This window comes from Schistocerca serialis, chromosome 3 (assembly GCF_023864345.2).
Source record: "Schistocerca serialis cubense isolate TAMUIC-IGC-003099 chromosome 3, iqSchSeri2.2, whole genome shotgun sequence".
Lineage (NCBI taxonomy): Eukaryota > Metazoa > Arthropoda > Insecta > Orthoptera > Acrididae > Schistocerca > Schistocerca serialis.
Window position 1 is genome coordinate 481,207,038 of NC_064640.1, and position 19,266 is coordinate 481,226,303.

General features: G+C 36.3%; 1 protein-coding gene across 3 annotated transcripts in view; it reads right to left on the reverse strand.

Moving 5' to 3' along the window:
- The window catches only part of LOC126470369 (guanine nucleotide-binding protein G(I)/G(S)/G(T) subunit beta-1), a 61,688-nt gene extending 42,754 nt beyond the window's left edge, over nt 1–18,934 (reverse strand). Inside the window, exons 1-6 of one of the 3 annotated variants that reach the window (XM_050098183.1) lie at nt 18,778–18,934; nt 16,729–16,813; nt 12,067–12,212; nt 11,264–11,434; nt 10,660–10,782; nt 10,415–10,544 (exon numbers count right to left, since the gene is read on the reverse strand). In XM_050098183.1, coding sequence (XP_049954140.1) covers nt 10,415–10,544; nt 10,660–10,782; nt 11,264–11,434; nt 12,067–12,212; nt 16,729–16,785 — 627 coding nt within the window. In that variant the 5' untranslated portion in view covers nt 16,786–16,813; nt 18,778–18,934. Of the gene's footprint in view, nt 1–10,414; nt 10,545–10,659; nt 10,783–11,263; nt 11,444–12,066; nt 12,213–16,728; nt 16,814–18,773 lie in introns of all 3 variants that reach the window. The other 2 variants (XM_050098181.1, XM_050098182.1) reach the window with 2 other exon arrangements.
- Nucleotides 18,935–19,266: the final 332 nt, after the last annotated feature.

Consider the following 19,266-nt stretch of genomic DNA (forward strand, 5'->3'; position numbering starts at 1 on the left):
TCATTTAAAGCTTTTTGTATTTCTTCGGGTCAGATTTAGTGGACATCATCATCATCATCATCATCATCATCATCATCATCATCATCATCATCATCATCATCATCATCTGTAAGGTTTTCCTAGTGGTTCATATGTTCTTTCACATAATTTACTATAGAAATTCTTTAGATGCTTTAGAATTTCTTCCTTTTTGTTATGCACATTATCACAATCAATTGCTATGATTTCGTTTTTACCAATCATAAGCTTTTGTTTAGCTTTCTTGCAGCTCCTTTTATTCTCTACATTAATTTGATGGTGTTTTCATTGTATTTTAGTACGTCAGCTTTCATATTCTTCCTTGTACACCTACGCAGTTCTGAATATTCTATCTTGTGACAAGTTTTAACTTTCATCTCTCGTCTTTTTATAAGTAAAGCTTCGGTTTCCGCCCTAAACTTTCCTGGTTGTTTAGTAATTTTTGTCACAGTCCACCTATTTGTTTTGCAGTTTCCATTATCACTTCAGCTAGATTTTCTACTGTTGACTCTTCTAATCTCACTCGAAGGGCATACTGAAAATCCTTTTTCCTTTCGTTCAATTTATCCATATCTATAATTTCTTTTTTCTGTGATATTGGTTTTCTTCGTTCTTGTTGTGTATTAATGTTTATTTTCACTCTTACCAGTATTAAACTTATTCAAAATCTAAAGATCTTTGATTATTTTGGTGTGATTTGAGATGATAAAATCTTTCATTGTGGGTCTCATGATTTGGGCTTCTCAATCGTCATTTTCTATTATGGTGTTTCTTAAAAAAGGTGTTCATGATGAATGATTTATTTTCTTCAGCACAATGAACTAGCCTTTCACCCCTTTCGTTCCTCTCATCGATTCCATGGCAGCCTACTGAGAAATCACCCTGGTTTTTGATACCAACCTTGTCACGTAAGTCCCCAATTACCAGTTTAAAGTGGCAGTCTCGTCCTTTGTTATGTGCATTTTTACTTCATAAAATTCTTCTTCTTCATCATCCTAAAAGCTTGCTGTAGGAGCGTATACTTGGACCATTTGTAGTTTTGTATCTTTTTGAGATTTTAATAACAAGCCTTGCTGCTCTACTTGATGTTCCTTATATTATAGATACTTTGTCTTTTACATCTTTATTTATTAGGAAACCCACACCCTTTGTTCTACCATCTTCATCTCCGAAGTGATAAAGAACATTAATTATGTAATTAAAGCTTAAAAATCATTAAATATCATGATTTGGTCATGTGGTCAAAAACACTTGTTGGCTGCAGCTCTGTTGATGTCACAGGCTAGGTGTAAGACAAAGCTATACACATGTTTGCCAAAGTTACTAGGTTTCTGTGTAATACTACTGCAAACAGCTTCGCTATTTAGTGACAGTAGGCACAATTACAGGTTTTAAGAAACAGCAGAACAGAAGTTTTTGAATGCTAATAGTGAAAACCTTCCGAAAATTAAAGCATTTATGCTCCACCCATTTATTGTGGCGATGTGCAACAACGGACATTCTTTCCCCTGCCCCCTGTAACATCATTAAACTCACTCAAAACTAAGGAATTTTTTTAAATTTTGCACATGGATCCACATTTTAGAACTAGATTGTCAACTACCAGTTATGAAAAATGACCCAAAGCATAGTGGAATTATTCTTGGCAAATCGTGCAAACCGATTTCCTCTATACAAGACACTCAGCAGAGGCACCACTCTGAGCAGTTGTTCTGCAGTGCAATGGATAGCGCATCTGACTGTAGGTAAAGATGACACTGGTTCAAACCCTGACCCAGGGTCATGTATGTTTAGAAGTTTTACACAAAATACGAAAATAGCATTAGCAAGAACTCACTGTAGCATTTGTTTAAATGGTGGAATGTAATATACATAGCTTCACATTAACCTAGTCTAGCAATGGACAACTGAGGATAATTGCATTTACTTTCCTTCGTACAAACAATTAACTTTTTGGAAAGCATTGCTAGTAGTGAAGATGTCACCACATACCCACAGTACAAGAAGGTGTAGGTTAATGAGGTTTTGTATACGGGAGAGATAAAGCATGTACAACATGCAGATAACACAAACTTAAGGGCTGTGATGTTTGTCAGTGTAAGCTAACATCAGTGTGTGAAGCAGACTTACTTCATCTACATGTAGGATGATGAAACTTCAGAAGTTTAAACAATAAGGTTCCTAGCTGGACTTGATGAAGATAAACATTGTTTACAAAAAAATGTGTGGTTGCATTAACCATAAGATATCTTTTTGAACATGACTTGTGAGAACAGCAATTGCAAATGTAAGCACACGTAGATGGCAAATGAAAAACAACAATGCTCTGTTTCTGATAGGTGTGGCGAAGTTTCGTAATTGTCATTTAGTTGACATACAAGAGGACTGTCGAGTCTTAATACTAGTTAAAATATTCTTTCTGGCTGGATTCAAAGCAGTGATCTATGGAAACTAACTATAATTCAACTGTCTACTGCTCTAACAACTATCCTTCCTCAACAGTCGGAAAGCATATCTCAGAGGCAAATTAATGTTAACTTCAGAATGCACAATATTTTCAATTAAGCTAGAGAACTTTTTCCATCGATGTGGTTGCAATTACGACGTGGCGACAATTTGCCAGTAATGTCCAACCACATTTTATGCATCTTCTCATTCTTTGGAACACTCAAAAACATTTTAGGGGGTTTTATAGATGTATTTGAACAGTGTTGTACTAGACACCATCTGTAACCCATTTTCCAAAACTTAAATTCCGTAACAAGCTATCACTGTAAATGAGCTTTACAATATTAGGAGCATCGATCTAGCCAGTGATGTCATAGCCATCATATGACAAACACAGTGTTTTAGAGGGGTTTCAAATTATTTGAATTTCATTACTGGTTTTTATAAAAGAATGCTGAAATTCAAAAGGAAGAAACATGTTATGACAATTGACCACTTAAGAGGATTTCCAGAACAGTCAAATACCCTATCGATGAGGGTTAAATCCGCCATCTTCGTAGGAATGGCTTCACACTAATGTAAAGATTATAGCTAGGGAGCAAGAAGATTAGCATTTCACGATAAATACAAATACAGATGCCAATCTGCATTTTGCAGACTGATGTCTCAAGCAATCCTTGGAAGAGCATTTCATCTACATCCGTGTCAGTTGTTTGGGCAATCTTGTGTCACGTACCTGTTAGTTTCATGTAACAGCCCCGCTATAGGGCCCAGAAATGCGAGTTTGCAATATATTTAGGCATTGTACAGATCTTCTCACTTCTACTAATGACAGATCTGGCCTATATGACCAAATGTGCTTCTCTGACCGACTTATTTCATACCAGTCTGATGTCTGTTGACATACAGTATAATTTTGTACTCAACAGCCCAAGGCCGAAATCTGGATCGTATAACAAAATAATTGTTACTGTCAAATGGTGCCAGTATCATTCAAAAAATTGATGACTGTGCCTCCAGCCAAAATAAAAATTATCAGTAGACACATACTCAGTTCACAGCAGGAAAATACCACTGCTTCAACAGAACGATAATTCGAAGAGAGCTTAAATGTAGCAGAAAGAATAAAACAAAGGGTCTTTCAGGAGGTGGAGAACCTCTGATTTTTGCAACAAACAGTCCAGTCAGAAGTTCCCTAATCCTCCCCCTCCTCCTTTTAAATAGCAAATTTTGAATCACTAAGGCTATGCCTTCACACATGTAGTGTGGCAAGCTTTTAGACTTGTGCATCTAATCATTTACAATCTAAGAAAAGTAGATGCGAACTTTGCTGCCAACAAATACTACATTTTCCAGTCCCTAATTATAGTACAATGGCCAAATTCTTAAGCACTGGATAAAGCATTCTGCCCAATGTTTAAATGTTGAGCCTAGGAGTCACAAAGTAGAGTAATCACACATGGGTAACTGATTAGCTACATTTTACAGTCACACCACACACTAAAGCACCAACATTTGGCAGTTTCCAGCAAGATTACCTGTACAGTTAATTTACAGAAGTGTTCAGCATAATCAGAGCACTATACGTTCAATCCTCATGATTTTAAATATTTTTCATTAGTACTTTAAGAATAATGTTCCTAACACCTAGTGGAAACAATCTAAGGAGAAATTAAAACGGCAGCTTGGTGTGCACAAAGGGTTACATCTGGACTTTTTAGCAAAAGGTAGAACATTAAAAATGCTTAATAAAAATGATTGTCTCACACTACAGGTAACTGAAAAATTAATTTTATCCTTGTTTTTGGAGCTGTTTATGTTACCATCTTCAATGAATGTGACTGTGTTCAATGCATAGGTAGTATGAATAAAAACACTTCCAGTCACAATCTGGTGCTGTTCTATTGAATTGCACAATGCATTTCAGACCCCAGAGGCATTTTTAATCATACTACCTGTGAAAATGTAAAGTTACTTTTACGTATGTGCTATGCACAACAATTGTTTTGAGGTCATAGTAATTTAAGAGATGCACACAGACAGCTAAAACTCAATACCACATTACTGAAGGCACAATATACAGAAATGGTGGTTGGCCATATTAGAATTGAATGAAATCTCAAGCAATTAGCAAAAATGAGTATTTCCTTAAACAACTCTGCTAGTGTTGTACTTAAGCTGTGAACTCTCAAAATAGTAGTTGTGAATGGTGTACAACCCCCCCCCCCCCCCCTCACCACAGCAAATGTTTTAATACTTCATTAAGCAATTAGAGAATATACTACTAAAACATTCTAGAAGCAAGTGTAAAATCCTTTCAAGTTTATTTCAATACCACAAAAATAATGTTACAATTCTAACAAGTCCCTTTTTTATTTACTCCTGGTGATCAGTTTTGTCTTCACCTGGTCATCAAACATGTAAAAAAATCATGCACAATGCACAAAAAATCAAATTGTTAATTTTGCAAATTTGACCTGTGTCTAAGGTGAGTTACTGCAACAAACTGATCACCAGGAATAAAGAAAAAAGCAACTTTAGACTATTTCAAGCTTAGTGTTTCATGATCAGTCACTGCAATTCCTTAGAAGCCTTGCCTAAAATTTCTGATCACATTCGTTCTTAATTATGCTTAGTTAAAAGCATGTTTTAACTTTTAGCTTCATCTGACGGCTTCTCAGTTGTCTCTTCCCAAAATGTCGATCTGCTTAGTTGCTTCATGCATTCCGCTGACCACTGTTTTCCAGTGGTGTTAGCTTCCTTTGCAAATGTGCGATTTGCAACCACTGATGGTACCTTCTGTGGCATTCATTTCTCTCAAGTCCTGCTTTACTATTTGTAACCAAGTAATTTTTACCTTTGAGTTTATCAAGTTTTTTCCTGTTAATCTAGCACTGTCCATTTTGTAGATGTGACCACAGAACTTCAAGTATCTTCTATTTACTGCATCAGTAAACTCTTCTAGTGCTGCATACAGGTCTGTAGTTTTTCTTTTAATCCATATGTCATTAGTGGTATCATTTTTCTTAGAACTTCTCTCTTCCTTTGCAATTTCACCCATTTTCGAATGGCATCCTAAAGATTTGTTTGGAGCATATAGTGCTGTCTTGCAATGCTGAAGATTTGCATTATGAGGTATCACTTTTTTATTTTAGTGATTCCATGCTATTCTGTCCACTTCCTGGAGTTTAGTGGCTCTTTCTAAATTAGCTTTGCTGTTTAGTCCAGACAAATTCTCCCAACTATTAACAAGAAGACACATGTGAAAATTTCCCATATTCCATTTGTAGTGGGGCTCTTCTGATATTTTTATGTAGATTTCCCAATCAAACGATTTCTCATACAATATTTTAAGGTATGTCTTTCAATACTATCTTGTGTAGCTTCTCTATGGCATACTTCACTTCCTCATTAGTTTTAGTGAAGATAGATAGTGCGTTGAGAAACACTAGGCAGTTTAATTCTCTGTCCCGATTATGTACTTCAAAAGGTTCAGAAATTTCACCCAGAAACTTGAGATGATGATGATGTCTGCAAGGATCTGGCAGATTATCATCTGGTCTTCCTGTCTAAGCTGAGTTGTTCTGAAGTGTGTAAAAGTGTGTCAACAGTCATATAAACAAGGCAAAAGGAATATACTTATGTACAAAGGGCACAAATAGATGTTAGTTGCTTGTTTGTGATGTATGTGCTTCTATTCCTACATTTAGCTGATCCGCGACACTACAGGTGAAACAGGGCTGCACACTGCTTATGAACTGCCAGGTGATCGTTTGGGATTTACAGCAGTATCTTTTATGTTTTGTTGGTACATGAAAATGCAAACAAAATACCTCACAGTGGCAATCTATACACAAAAAGAAATACACTGATTGCAAAATTTGTACACGAGTCCCACGTGACAGGTCAGCAATGTAATGGGTGATTTGGATTTCTATTTAATGCACAAAATAGCCAGGACCAAACCAAGGCAATTTTTTTATTAATCAGGAAACTAAAACTACGTAGGGCAAATTAGGTTCAACTGTCTGGTGCCAGTAACCAAAAATAAATTCAAACCAGCTACCAAATTCAGTTCATTCTTAAAATTAACTAAAAACACAGGTACAAACGTTGACTACTGAAAGCAGACCAATTAAAATTACATACTCTACCACGAGACACATTCAGTTTTTCCATCCGAACTGTCAGATCACAAGAAACTATTAAATCACTGAAAAGCATTACCTCTTCTAATCATGTTAGTAGTTGAACCAAACTATTAAATACCCGCTCCTCAGGTGGAGTGTGTTTTGATAAAGGTGAGGGTTGTAAGTACAGCTATCAGTTCTCTTGTGTAAATACGACACTAAATCTGTAGGGAACACTATTTGAAGAAATTATGATTGGCACATACATACCAATTATTTCTCAATCTACAGAGCAACCTACATAGGTCTGGGAGAAGAACAAGTAGAATCAACAGCATTAAATTCCTTGAGTTTCACCAACCGTAATGTTTCGCCTGTAACCTGGTAACACAGTAGGGCAGGAGATACATCATAGTGGGTTTTTTATGACAGGATAGAAGTGCAAGTATCCAGAGTACACAAGAGTTCTTTGAAAACTTTGGTGAAATGTACTGAAGCTGCCCACCCTTTTATTAAACAATCACTAAGCAGATGCCAGACATGCAGGAGAAAATTGAATATGAGGGTTGTTCCAGTATTCTATTAAGTTTAACACTGTAAATTATGAGACAACTCCATATCTTCATGGAAGTACTAACACAAAAAAAGCCACTGTTACAAGCCAGATTTCAGCATGATCTACTTTGCTCAGCAACAACAGGATAGTTTGTGCAGGCAATCCACTGATGACCCTACCATAATTGAAAACAGTTGCACCATGATGTTTATAGAATTTTACAAGGTGGTCTGATCTGCTCACCGAGAGGTATTACCACAGTAACATACCAGGTCAAATTTGAAGTGTTGATACCCAGGTCAATATCTGCTGAAGTAGTTGGTGAACAGATATGAACTGGGAAAAGTGCAAAATCTGTCAAAATGTATGCTTGCAATTTTTGGTCCAGATCTTCAATCTATGTAAAAGTGGAGATAGTGTGCAGCAAACCAGAGTGACATGTAGCTGTTACAGGGCAAATATCAACGTAAAGCACTAATGACATCACGTCATGCACGAGTCACAGTTCCATCTATTTCATTGATAATAAGCATGGTTCTTGAAACATATGTACTGTTTTCTTGTCTGCAAAGGCTGTTAAGGGGGTGTTCCAACTAACATGAAAAAAAAAAAAGAGAGAAAGAAAAGGAGTATGAAGACTGACAAGTAGCCACAATCCCTATCCATGTAGTGTATTGCTAGGATGCAGTTCCTATCCATGTCAGAAGTCCAAGTATACTGCATTAAGTTGGTTGTTGATGCATGAAGGCATCTGACTCCCAGATTCTAATCACAGAAGGTGAGTAACAGTAGATCTGGCCCATTTAAATCTGCAATGAAGCAGTGAGAGCAAATGTCTAGATTACAATCACCAAGAAAATAATCTTAATGATCTGCTCCAGTAGTTTACACCAAGTTGCTGATAAACTGATCTGACAAGAACTGCTGTTTTAGTGTGTATCTTTGTCAATTCTGCAGAAGTACCTCTGCCTCAATGCCCAGTCAAAGAGGCATTTTATATCAATGTTTCTTTATTCAGAAGAGGTATTAAACTCTACCCAAGTTCATGAATGCTGATGAATATGCTGATGCTTGCATTTCTGCATGATAGTATTCACTAACTTCATGGAGGATCACTTCAGATGACGGCACTGATAATTCCAGAATTTTGACTGGGGAGAATAATCCATTTAAGCACCTTAACCTGGCCCACACTTGAGATGCTAGACATAAGCTACTGCATTGAGTTACTTCTATCCGTAGAGACACCTTAATCAGCTGTACCATTATGTGGGATAAGTTTGGATGATTTCATGTGAAAAATATCCACCTTTACAGTGTGTACTCTAGCAAGTAGTTCCCCAAGGGCAACACACAGCCATGTCCACCCATCAATAAGTGTCTACTCTGGTTCTCATCAGGAGGTAACAGCTTAGGCATCAACTATGTAAGTCCTGCATTGCCTCAGAATAGAATCTGTACATAATACGATAACCTGAGCACAATTAAGGCTACCACAAAGGCTTTTCAGCCAGAGTAATTGTCCATTTATGAAGAAGCCTATCATCATTGCTAGGGAGCCATCTGGTATGTCCTACTCCAAATGATTTGCAGTACTATTAAAGTCTGGAAAATGGGGAGTAAAACTCTAAAGCAGGGACACACTGCCAAAACATGATATCAATGAAAATGTATGTCAGAAGTTACAGAATAACCCGAGCAGCACACACATTTAATCAAGGCATCAACAGGTCAAAGGTGAGCTAGATAATCTGAGTAGTACGGGGCAGATAGCGAGAGAGAGGGAAGGGGAAGTGGAGGAGGAGTGCATCGGAAAGATGGAGAAATGATGTAATGGTTTAGTGATCCACACATGGGAGTCAAACGACCTGGGCGCACTGCAGGCTTACCATTAAACCAACACTACATGTACATATTTTCAAACAAAGAATATAAAATTATTGTTATTTCCCTGAACAAACAGTTCAAGCCAGACACACCATGTAGTGCACTTAGCTGCAGAACTGCATGTCTTATTTACTTTTCCTCTCTTCACACCACAGGATCTGTCGGGTATCTTTGTGAATGCTACACATAGTGCCAAAAAGCTGTTGTACTTGTGATTAGGAGAGTGCAGTGGCTCACAACTGTCTGAACAGATGTAACATTTGGAACTTTCAAATGCTGTCAGATGACAAGTGCACTACAAATGAGCAAAATGTCAACTTCCATTATGTCAAATGGACTAAGCATCAGTAGTATCTAATAACAAAAATATGTGGATCATAAGCCAAAGTGTAATTTCTGAAGGACACCGCTGTTGCACAGCTTGCTGACACTAAATTAGACAGCTTACTAACAGGCAGACGTGCTGTGTCATCAATAGGCACACAAACACAAGGTGTATGAAGCTTGGCTATCTTTCAGAATGCACTTCCTTTCTGTAGCTGTAGAAAATACACCCCCCCCCCCCCCAGTGGCCGTGTGTGTGTGTGTGTGTGTGTGTGTGTGTGTGTGTGTGTGTGTGTGTGTGGGCGCGCGCGCGCACCTGCCCGTAGTTTCAGGTCTTATGGTCAAAAGCTTATGTGTTTAGTAGTCTTTTTGTCCCTGACTGTGACTGGACATTTCCATTATATGCTGAGTAGAAATCTATCCTTTTCAAAATAATAATATTCCAGGCCATATTTTCCACTGTGACTGGAAATTCATTCCTTCCACATTAAACTGCAGTTTTGGCTACGAGTCATTTTCAAACATCAAAAATACAGATCTGCATCACAAATACAGATGACAGAGGTATATTTCTGATGCGTACTTTAGGATGCTTGGCACTGGCTTCCTAGCCGAAAGTGCAATTTAGTAAGGAATAAATAGATGTTACATTATCAGCCAGTCGTAGAACAATATTATCCTTCAAAAACATAATTGATAATTATCAGGAAGTTTATTTTGAAGACATGGGTAATTTTCTATGACACTAAACTAGTCATAATAGTAAATTTGTGTTACAATTTAAAAAGAAAGTGGAGTAAGCATATCTGACAATTTAGAAGCAGCAGTGTTGCAGCAACCCACTGCAGCTGCTTTTTAAAATAAAATTTCTAACCAAGAAATATCTGCCCTTTACGCCATTGCCACGAACAACACAGCGAAATGGCCCTTACATCTGGCCAAACAGATAAACATGAGTGTAAAAGCTACCTCATTTGAAGCTAACGGAATAGCATTAATAAGCAATCAAAATGCAAGACAGCTACAGTTGACAAAGATCTTAATAACATACCTTTGCTGATGCATCGCAAGCTCCAGATACAAATGTACGCATATCTGGAGAAAGAGAGAGAGACATCACATCACCAGTGTGTCCAATAAATGACGTGCACTGCTGTCCTGTTTCGATGTCCCATAACGCACTGCAAAAACATTTACATAGACAAATGATTGAACACAAGTGGTTTTATTAATTTTTGTGTTAATAGATTGATCAAAATTTGAAACAAATGTCTAATTTGATGTGGAAAGTCTCACCATGACATGTCTCCTGAACTTGTGACAATCTGATTATCGTCAAGAAATCTGCAACAGGACAAGTAACCGGTGTGTCCTGGCAGTTCCCGACTTACACGTACATTTCCTTCTCTCGTTTTGAGACTGAAATTAGACCAAGAATTAGTCATTTGTAGTTGTCGAGTTTCTACTTTCATACCAAGTAATTACGATTAAAGACTAATAATGTTACATCAAATTTAAATAACCCACATGAGGAAAGGCAAAGAACAGATTTGTTTATCTGTAGCAAAACATTTTGAAAGTTACATTGTGAATCCTTTTAGAAGTTATCTGAAAGAAAGAACAAAGTACAGAAGGTACACCATCGACATAGTGGTTGCCTAGTCGAAAAATATATATCTGGCAACCACAAACTCCTCTAGGACACCTGGACTTAAAATATATCAAGGTATCCTAGAATTGTTCATCTCTTCTAACATTTTCACATTCTATCACATCAGCTAATAAAAAACACAGGTTTCAGTTACTACGAACTAAGCAAAATTCTGCCCTAAACTGAAATCAATACAAAATGTTAAAATTTAACTTTTTTAAGTTTATTTCTAAACATAGTCTCACATACCTGTAGATTGAACAAATGTTATCCAGGCCACCACAGGCCACGTAACTCCCTGAAGGAGCATAGGCACATGTCATAACCCAACTTGAACGCAAAGGAATGGCATGCACCTTGTTTGTTGTGTAACTATCCCAAACTATTAACTTGCCATCCTGAGACGCCGACACTAGGTTCCTGCAAATACTAAACATTGATTATATCTGTTACTTTAGGATATGGCTATGAAGGGCTAACTTTTCAATGAATATGCCAAAAGCAGTAATGGGTCAAGACTCATGCAACCATTTTAAAATTAAAAAAACTTACTACACTCTTGAGACCTAAAACTACAAATTCCATTTATGGACTGGGTGTTTTGTTATAATAATAATAATAATAATAATAATAATAATAATAATAATAATAAAGAGTCCAGTTATACTGCCTACCTACAGACTTTACTGCCAACATATATTACCTGTCCTAAACAAAAAAACTGAATGACAATTACATATTACAGCTATATAGCTATATAACATGCAGTTCTAGCTCAAGCAATAATGTGTCTAAGGTAAACTTATTGAGCATGCAAGGATGGGTACAAAAGTACATCCAAAATACACTTATTTTGATATTTCTGCTTTAAGTACTTGACATATTCACCAATTAACCCTCCATTTTCTGCTCAAACAGCAAAACAGTTACATCAGAAACAAGCTTAGGAAAAAAAACCACACACACACACACACACACACACACACACACACACACACACACACAGACAGACAGACAGACAGACAGACAGAGAGAGAGAGCGCAGTTCTTACCTAGAATCTGAGCCCCAATGCATTGCATAAATCTTTGCAAGATGCCCCCTAAGTGTTCGACGTGTGCGCATTTGAATTCGTCCGATGGGTTCCATATTGCTCGTTGCCTGAACGAGGCTTGTATCGCATGCAGCTTTCCTTGCATCCTGAAAAAATGAAGGGAAGAAAAATCTACCTGCTTCCACAGCACCAATTATAATAATACAGTATTCTTTATTATCTGATATCAAAGATAAAATTTATGGTGGCGAAAGTTTGGGTCAACAGACGTGTCCAATTCCGGACACACACTAGTGAGGGACTACGTACCTGAATTGTTTGCGAGTGATGTTGGAGTGGGACTGAACTTAGTGTTACTCAACATTTTGGGAGTGTTTTTGTCTTGACAGTGAATTATCTTCATGTAGGTAGTTATTGGCTACTACTTTTTTCTGGTTTAAAATTGTTAGTTCATGTTGTTAATGGTTTGAAAGATTCTTTTGTACCAGGTGTGGGTCTTACAATGACATTTACTAGTTCTGTAATTTCCAATGTTTTGAATGATTTCATGATGCCTTGAGGTGCCATTCTCTTTAATTGATGAATGATTGTACAATTTCAGCCTTAGGCCATTTCCAAGTATCAAACTTAAGCATTATACACTGGATACATTAGTGGCATTTGTTATTTTGACATAGGAGTAAGTTATATCTGTAGATATACTAGACACATTGTAACTTACTTTATGGATGATTATTTAGTAGTATATTCTACCATGTCCATCCTTGCTTCTGCGACTGCACGTAATGTTCAAAAATAAAGGTTTTTCACTATTTTAGGAGCACGTTACACGTTACTTTCAAGTAATTGTTGCGAAGCTCTCTTTTATAAGGTCCTTTTTTAATACGCTTAGCACTAGGAAGATTATAATTATTTTACAGAAGTTTGTTAATTAATCTACAAGTGTAAATGTTATCAATTATATTTAACTATCGTTCATCATTAGTGCAAATACGACTATGTAATTCCTTTGAAGTAAATTATTTGTTCTCTTATTATGGGAGAACGTCATTTTTAAATAGTTGTTACAAAGATCTTCTATTTTAAATCTATCACAGTACTCTAATGAAACAGTACTGGAAACCATGAGATTCGAGTAATAACTGCTTTATGTATGCGTGATGTTTTGCATCAGTCATTTATTACTGAGTGCAGCAATAATTTTACATTCTATGATTCTGTAATGCTTTGTTGTGGAACTGGTAGGAAGTTGTCTAAGAATTTCCCATTCTGCAGGATTTAATGGAAGAAATTTAAATTTACATCCATCTAATAGACCAGTCAGTTTTAAACGAGCAAAAAGACCGCAAAAATGGGAAATTCCTAGGCAACTTTTTAGCAGTTCTATGACAAAGCATTACAGAACCACAGAATGTAAAGTTATCACTACACTCATTACTAAATACGACTAATGTGAAACATCACACAACCATAAACCAGTTATTACTCTACTCTTAGTTTATATGAGACATACTCCCACAGTAAGAGAACAAATAATTACACGTTACTTCACAGAAATTACATAATCATATTTACACCAATGATCAACAGAAACAAAATATAATTTTAAAAAATGGCATATGTAGGTTAATTTACAGATTTCTATAAAATAATTATAATACTCTTAGTGTTAGGTGCATTAAAATGTTGATGTGTATAACAGCTTTGCAACAAATAGTCAAAAGTAACATGCTCTTAAAACAGTGACAAACCTCTATTTTATGAGCATTACATGCAGTCATCAGAGCAAGGACATAGCATAATATACCACTACAGATTCATCCATAAAGTAAGCTATGTGTCTAGTATGTATATATATATAGATATGACTTCTTCCTATGTCAAAACTACAAGAGTCACTAATGCCATTTATGAACACCACGAAACAGTACTGAACACCACCCACTCTTAATATTGCTTCAACAAAAATTGTTATGTCCTGCAGTTTCCTTAGCAGCTGAATCAGCTCTAGCTTATAAATGTTGTGTGAATATTCATGTAGTGTGATGCCAATAGGAAAACCTACAGGCCCCCCATAACAAGTGAACTTTGTCAAATGCACCCTTCTCTCACCGCAGATTTGCAAACAAACCCATAAATGTACAAATAAAAAAGGTTTTCAGTTTAAACTGTGAGTATGAAGCAGGTGCTATTCGCATATTGACAGCATACTGAGAACGGCCACAAAAACAGACAAAACAGCACTGGCACTGACTTTGACAATGTATCTGAAGAAGGAAATCGAGATGCTGGTTCAAGGAATGGTTTAAAATGAGAGAACTGTACACATGAAAACCTGTTAATGAAAATGTTACACTCAGAAACTGATTATTACATGTACTTTCTGCGAATAGACAGTGAAAGTCGTCAGTAACTTTTTTACGGTTCCTTCACCCTCATATTGAAAACGAAGACACAAGAATGCAAAAATTTATTCTCTTCTACTTGGTCCTCTAATGACAGTTTATTAAAATACTGTAACATGAGAACATATAGACAACATTACCTGTAGAAGAACCGGAGAACTTAAAGTTTTGTATTTCATCGCTGTCCAACTTTTATGTTATGCATAAAATACCTATGTAGTTTGTTACATCTTCCTGCATTATATACGGCTCAGAAAGATGTAGCATCTCTACCAATTTGGTAAATGCCAGTGCTGTTTTCTTTTTATCCTTGATCATAGTTTCTATAGTTGTGGGAACCCAGGATAGTGTGAGATAAGGTGTAATAAAACCTAGTTTTCACTAAACTTATGTCTTGAAGGGAAAAAAAAAAACCACATAAGCAATCGCCACCATCTTGTCAGACTTTTCGTTAATCAAAATTTCTCACTAACACAAGCTATGCTTGACACGCGCGTCAAACAACACTGTACCTGGTCAAATCTTTGGCAAACATACTGACAAGTTGACTGTGAATGGGGGCCTTAAATAATGGTGGCCAGTTGGGATCTATGACCTAATTCTTTCAACACTACCAATGGCACAATTATAAGAAGGCCAATTCAACAGTACTCTCACAAGCTTTGCTTAGCTTATAAAATACGCCATTAGATGGTGCTAATGGGGTTAGTATTCATGCTCAACAAATTGATACACTTGTTAATATTTTTTCTGTACTATTTTACTTTGAGTTAGTGTTTGCAATTGTCATATTTTTTTTTTTTTTTTTTTTTAGTTCAAAAGCTGACACAAATAGAGGACTTACTGACAATGAAATTCATAAATTATTAGAATATACGAGTGATACACAGTACTTTATGAAAGTAGAGAGAATGGAAGATGCACAAAACAGTGAAGTATTTTAAACTCTACAGCTGCTACCACATGCATTTACTTGCTGCCTGGACCAAAGCATATGCTGCCAGTGGGATCTTCTGCAACTGATTATTTCAATCTATTTTTCATTGCAGTGTTACTTCAGCTGATTGCCACAGAAACACACTGCTTAGCAGAGCAGTTTATACTGAAACATGCTACTTTGTCCAGCCCATATAAAAAAGAGCGTCATAATAGCTGAGATATGAGGTTTTATAGAATTCTTGCTATGTATTGGACTGAACAAAAGATTTATACTGTTCTTGTACTGGAGCACAAATCATCCTAACGCATGTCCAGACTTTGACAAAGTGCGTTCTGCTTCTAAACACACGTGTCAGGTGATACAGAATTGCACAAATTGGGCAGACTAATACTGTTTATTACAATTAGGCTATTATCTCTCTAACAATATTTAAAAAATTCATTTTTCTTATGTCACACAACTCAGAAATTTGTATAGATTTCATGGAGAAGTTGGGCTTTCTTTAAATTAAGTGTACAGTTAATCATGTAGAAAAGTAACCACATTTACACTATTATTTCAATAAACTTTTTTTGGTTACTCAAACAATTTAAAGTAACACATGACACTCCGGATATAGCATGATAAACTACACACTTTTGTGGGTACAAAGTACCACTCACAATTGAATGCAAAAGGGTTAAATGAATATTGCTACCACCTCCTATTACTCTGAAGAAATAATGGTGGATTGGGGAGGGGGGGGGGTCAACATTACACTGATTACTAGGCCATTATTGTCAGGACAAAACTATATATTATGAGGAGTACATCTGATACTTGTTAAAACTGACAACATCTGCAGTCATAACACGTCAGAAGGAAATGACTGACAATCCAAATTTGATGATGAAATGCAATTCAGACACTACCACTCATGAATATGAGCTCACTGTTTTAACCACTTTACACCTCCACCCTCTTTGTGTACCACTTGCAAATTATCCTGGTAAATAAGGTAGTGCCCAAACAATGATCCATTTTATTCATGCCAACTTTGTCAAACTTTATGGGACTAATTCCTACTGAGCGCTTAGAACACATACTTGAAGGAAATAAAAATGTAAAACTGTGGACCAAGATTTGTAGCCAATTAGCCAGAACAGTAGTCCAACACTACAAGTGTGTACTTGCCTTCTCATAACAATTGGTAGCTGCAGTTCATTCAACAACTTAGCATATCAGCATCAACAAATTTTAAAGGCCCACATAACTATTTAGTGATTTTACAAGAAAGGTTTAACACTGTAAACACCTCTTTGGAAATTGCATACTTACTCTAATAGCATTTTTCAATGTTTCAGCTTCTTGTCGCAAACTGTCTAGCTCATTCATACTTGCTCAGAACACACTGGACACAAATCTGTAAACAAATAATGCTTAATACACCATCATAAGATATTGAGCAAATTAAGCACACTAAACCAGTATACTACCGCATACATGAAATAAAAACATCCACATGACTTCAGTAATATCACACACACACACACACACACACACACACACACACACACACACACACACACACACAGAGAGAGAGAGAGAGAGAGAGAGAGAGAGAGAGAGAGAAAATAGAAAACCTGCACATATCATAATATAAGCTCCATATTTTCACACTCCACTGGTTTTGTTGACATAGGAAGAAATGGCTTTTCTTAAACATTCTCTTAATTTCACAGGATTCACTCAAATTTCACAAACTATCCTGGGCAGCAGGTAAGATACTTTGCTTTCATACTGTGTATTGTACTGGATTTCACCTTCCACATAGCTTAAGCATACAAAAATTCGATTTTTTCCCTTTCCTTTAATTAAGCTTACAATTTCTTTCACAATTTTTCACCCAAAACCTACATTTTTAAGACCAGCTTTGATGAACATTTCTGTAAACATAGAAGGAATATCTGGACTCAACTGAAGTAGGTAATCCACGGGCAAATTAATTACTATAGGTTATTAACAAATCCAACAGCATGACAAGTCGTACAATGTATAGTAGTCCATGCTGTCACAGTACCTATTTGAAAACACAGAACATCCAAATAAGATTTTCTGTTCTTTGAACACAATAGTGTTAATTATAGTATTATAAAATTTAAAAACTTGTCAATTTTTATATACCCACCAAATTCTTGGCTACTCTAAGTTTGTCATCAAACCAGTTTCCTTCTACAATGTTTTAAATACCGCATCATAAATAAATCAATAAATTAGACAACAAGAACCACTTTTACCATTGCCATTTATACATAACACTATTCAAATAGCACGCTAGTACATAAATGGTGACACAGCACTCAATACTCCACATACTCTGTGCAGCATTGCACTGAACACACTTAGTATTTACATTTATTTGTCTCAAGCTTTATTCCAGTACCCAAAAACATGGGCAAATGGAAATATTTTAGTAAACATGAGGGCAAATATAGATAATGATTTAGTAATTTGTAAATTTTAGTTTAAACTGGAATAAGCATAGGCAAATATGCAATCACTGCAATGTGCTATGACAACTATGATCGTGACAAAATTTAAAACTACACTAGCCTAAGATATCAAAACTTTAAAATATTTTCCTTTCTGCTGTCATTAGCAAACCATCGTAGAAGCGTCAAATACGGTTATCTCCACAGTTTTTAAGACTAGAATGATAGTGCTAGATTTTAGGAATCCTGAATAGAGGTACATGGGAGGACAGGAAATATCAAAAAAATTACAGTTCCGCCTGTAGTCAGTAGAGGACAAATACCAACACCTGAAGTGGGAGTGGTCGAACATTTCACAAATTTAGGAACGGGCGCTATAATTGCGCAAAGACCCGTTTACACAATTACAACAAAACATGTTTAACTCAATATGCTATCCCAATCACTTCTGCTGCGCTTAAAAAACATACGGATAACGATTATTTTGAAGTACATTTGTACAAACTTTTTTCACAAACACCCGTATCACGTAAACACCGCACAATTCCCCTAACACACAATAATCCTATGACGTTATCTTACAAACTTCACTTCTACACGCACTACCAATTACGAAAGGGAAGGTGCGGTTTTTGACATGAACGGCCATGATGGTAGAGTTGTACTTATTCCTCGCGATCATGAATCAATATTCCCCTCCGTCACGCAAGAAGATCATAATTCGCACTTCGAAACAACTTCTTATGAATTACTACAACATATAATAACTGCTCTTACACGTACTTCCACGAAATATTGTGCTGCCCGCACCTCGAGTTACTTATACTACGTAACGGATTACAAACACAAAACACCGTAACCAATTTTTTTCTGACGAATTACGATACATACTTACAACTTAAAATGCCCCTGACGATTTCTCGTGGGTCAGGGAAACATACAATTCGCGTTATATCCGTTTTCAGCCACAAAACTGTCCTATTCACAACACTTACTACACCAGGAACACGGTAGGGTGCGGCTTCCCTCTGCTAAACTTTGAAAGCCCCGTAGCTACATGACGTCACTCAGTCGATTTCTGAAATGAAACATGAAAAGCGAAGATGCAGGAAAGCCATACTCTGAAAACAGACAAACGGGAGATTCGATAATGTGTAATGATGTTTATTTTGCTGTAAGGAGACTACTTCTGTAATTCATTAAAGCACTGTATTCGTAAGCAGAGTTGTACGATTTTCAGTTCCAGTTGTATAGCCCAGTTGCGTTTACAATAAAATGATATAAAATCTGTTATAAAATGCGTTTTACGTTAAGTTGTAATACGAGAAAGCTCCTTGTCGTAAAAACTGCCACTATAGTTCATCACTGATACATAATAAATTAT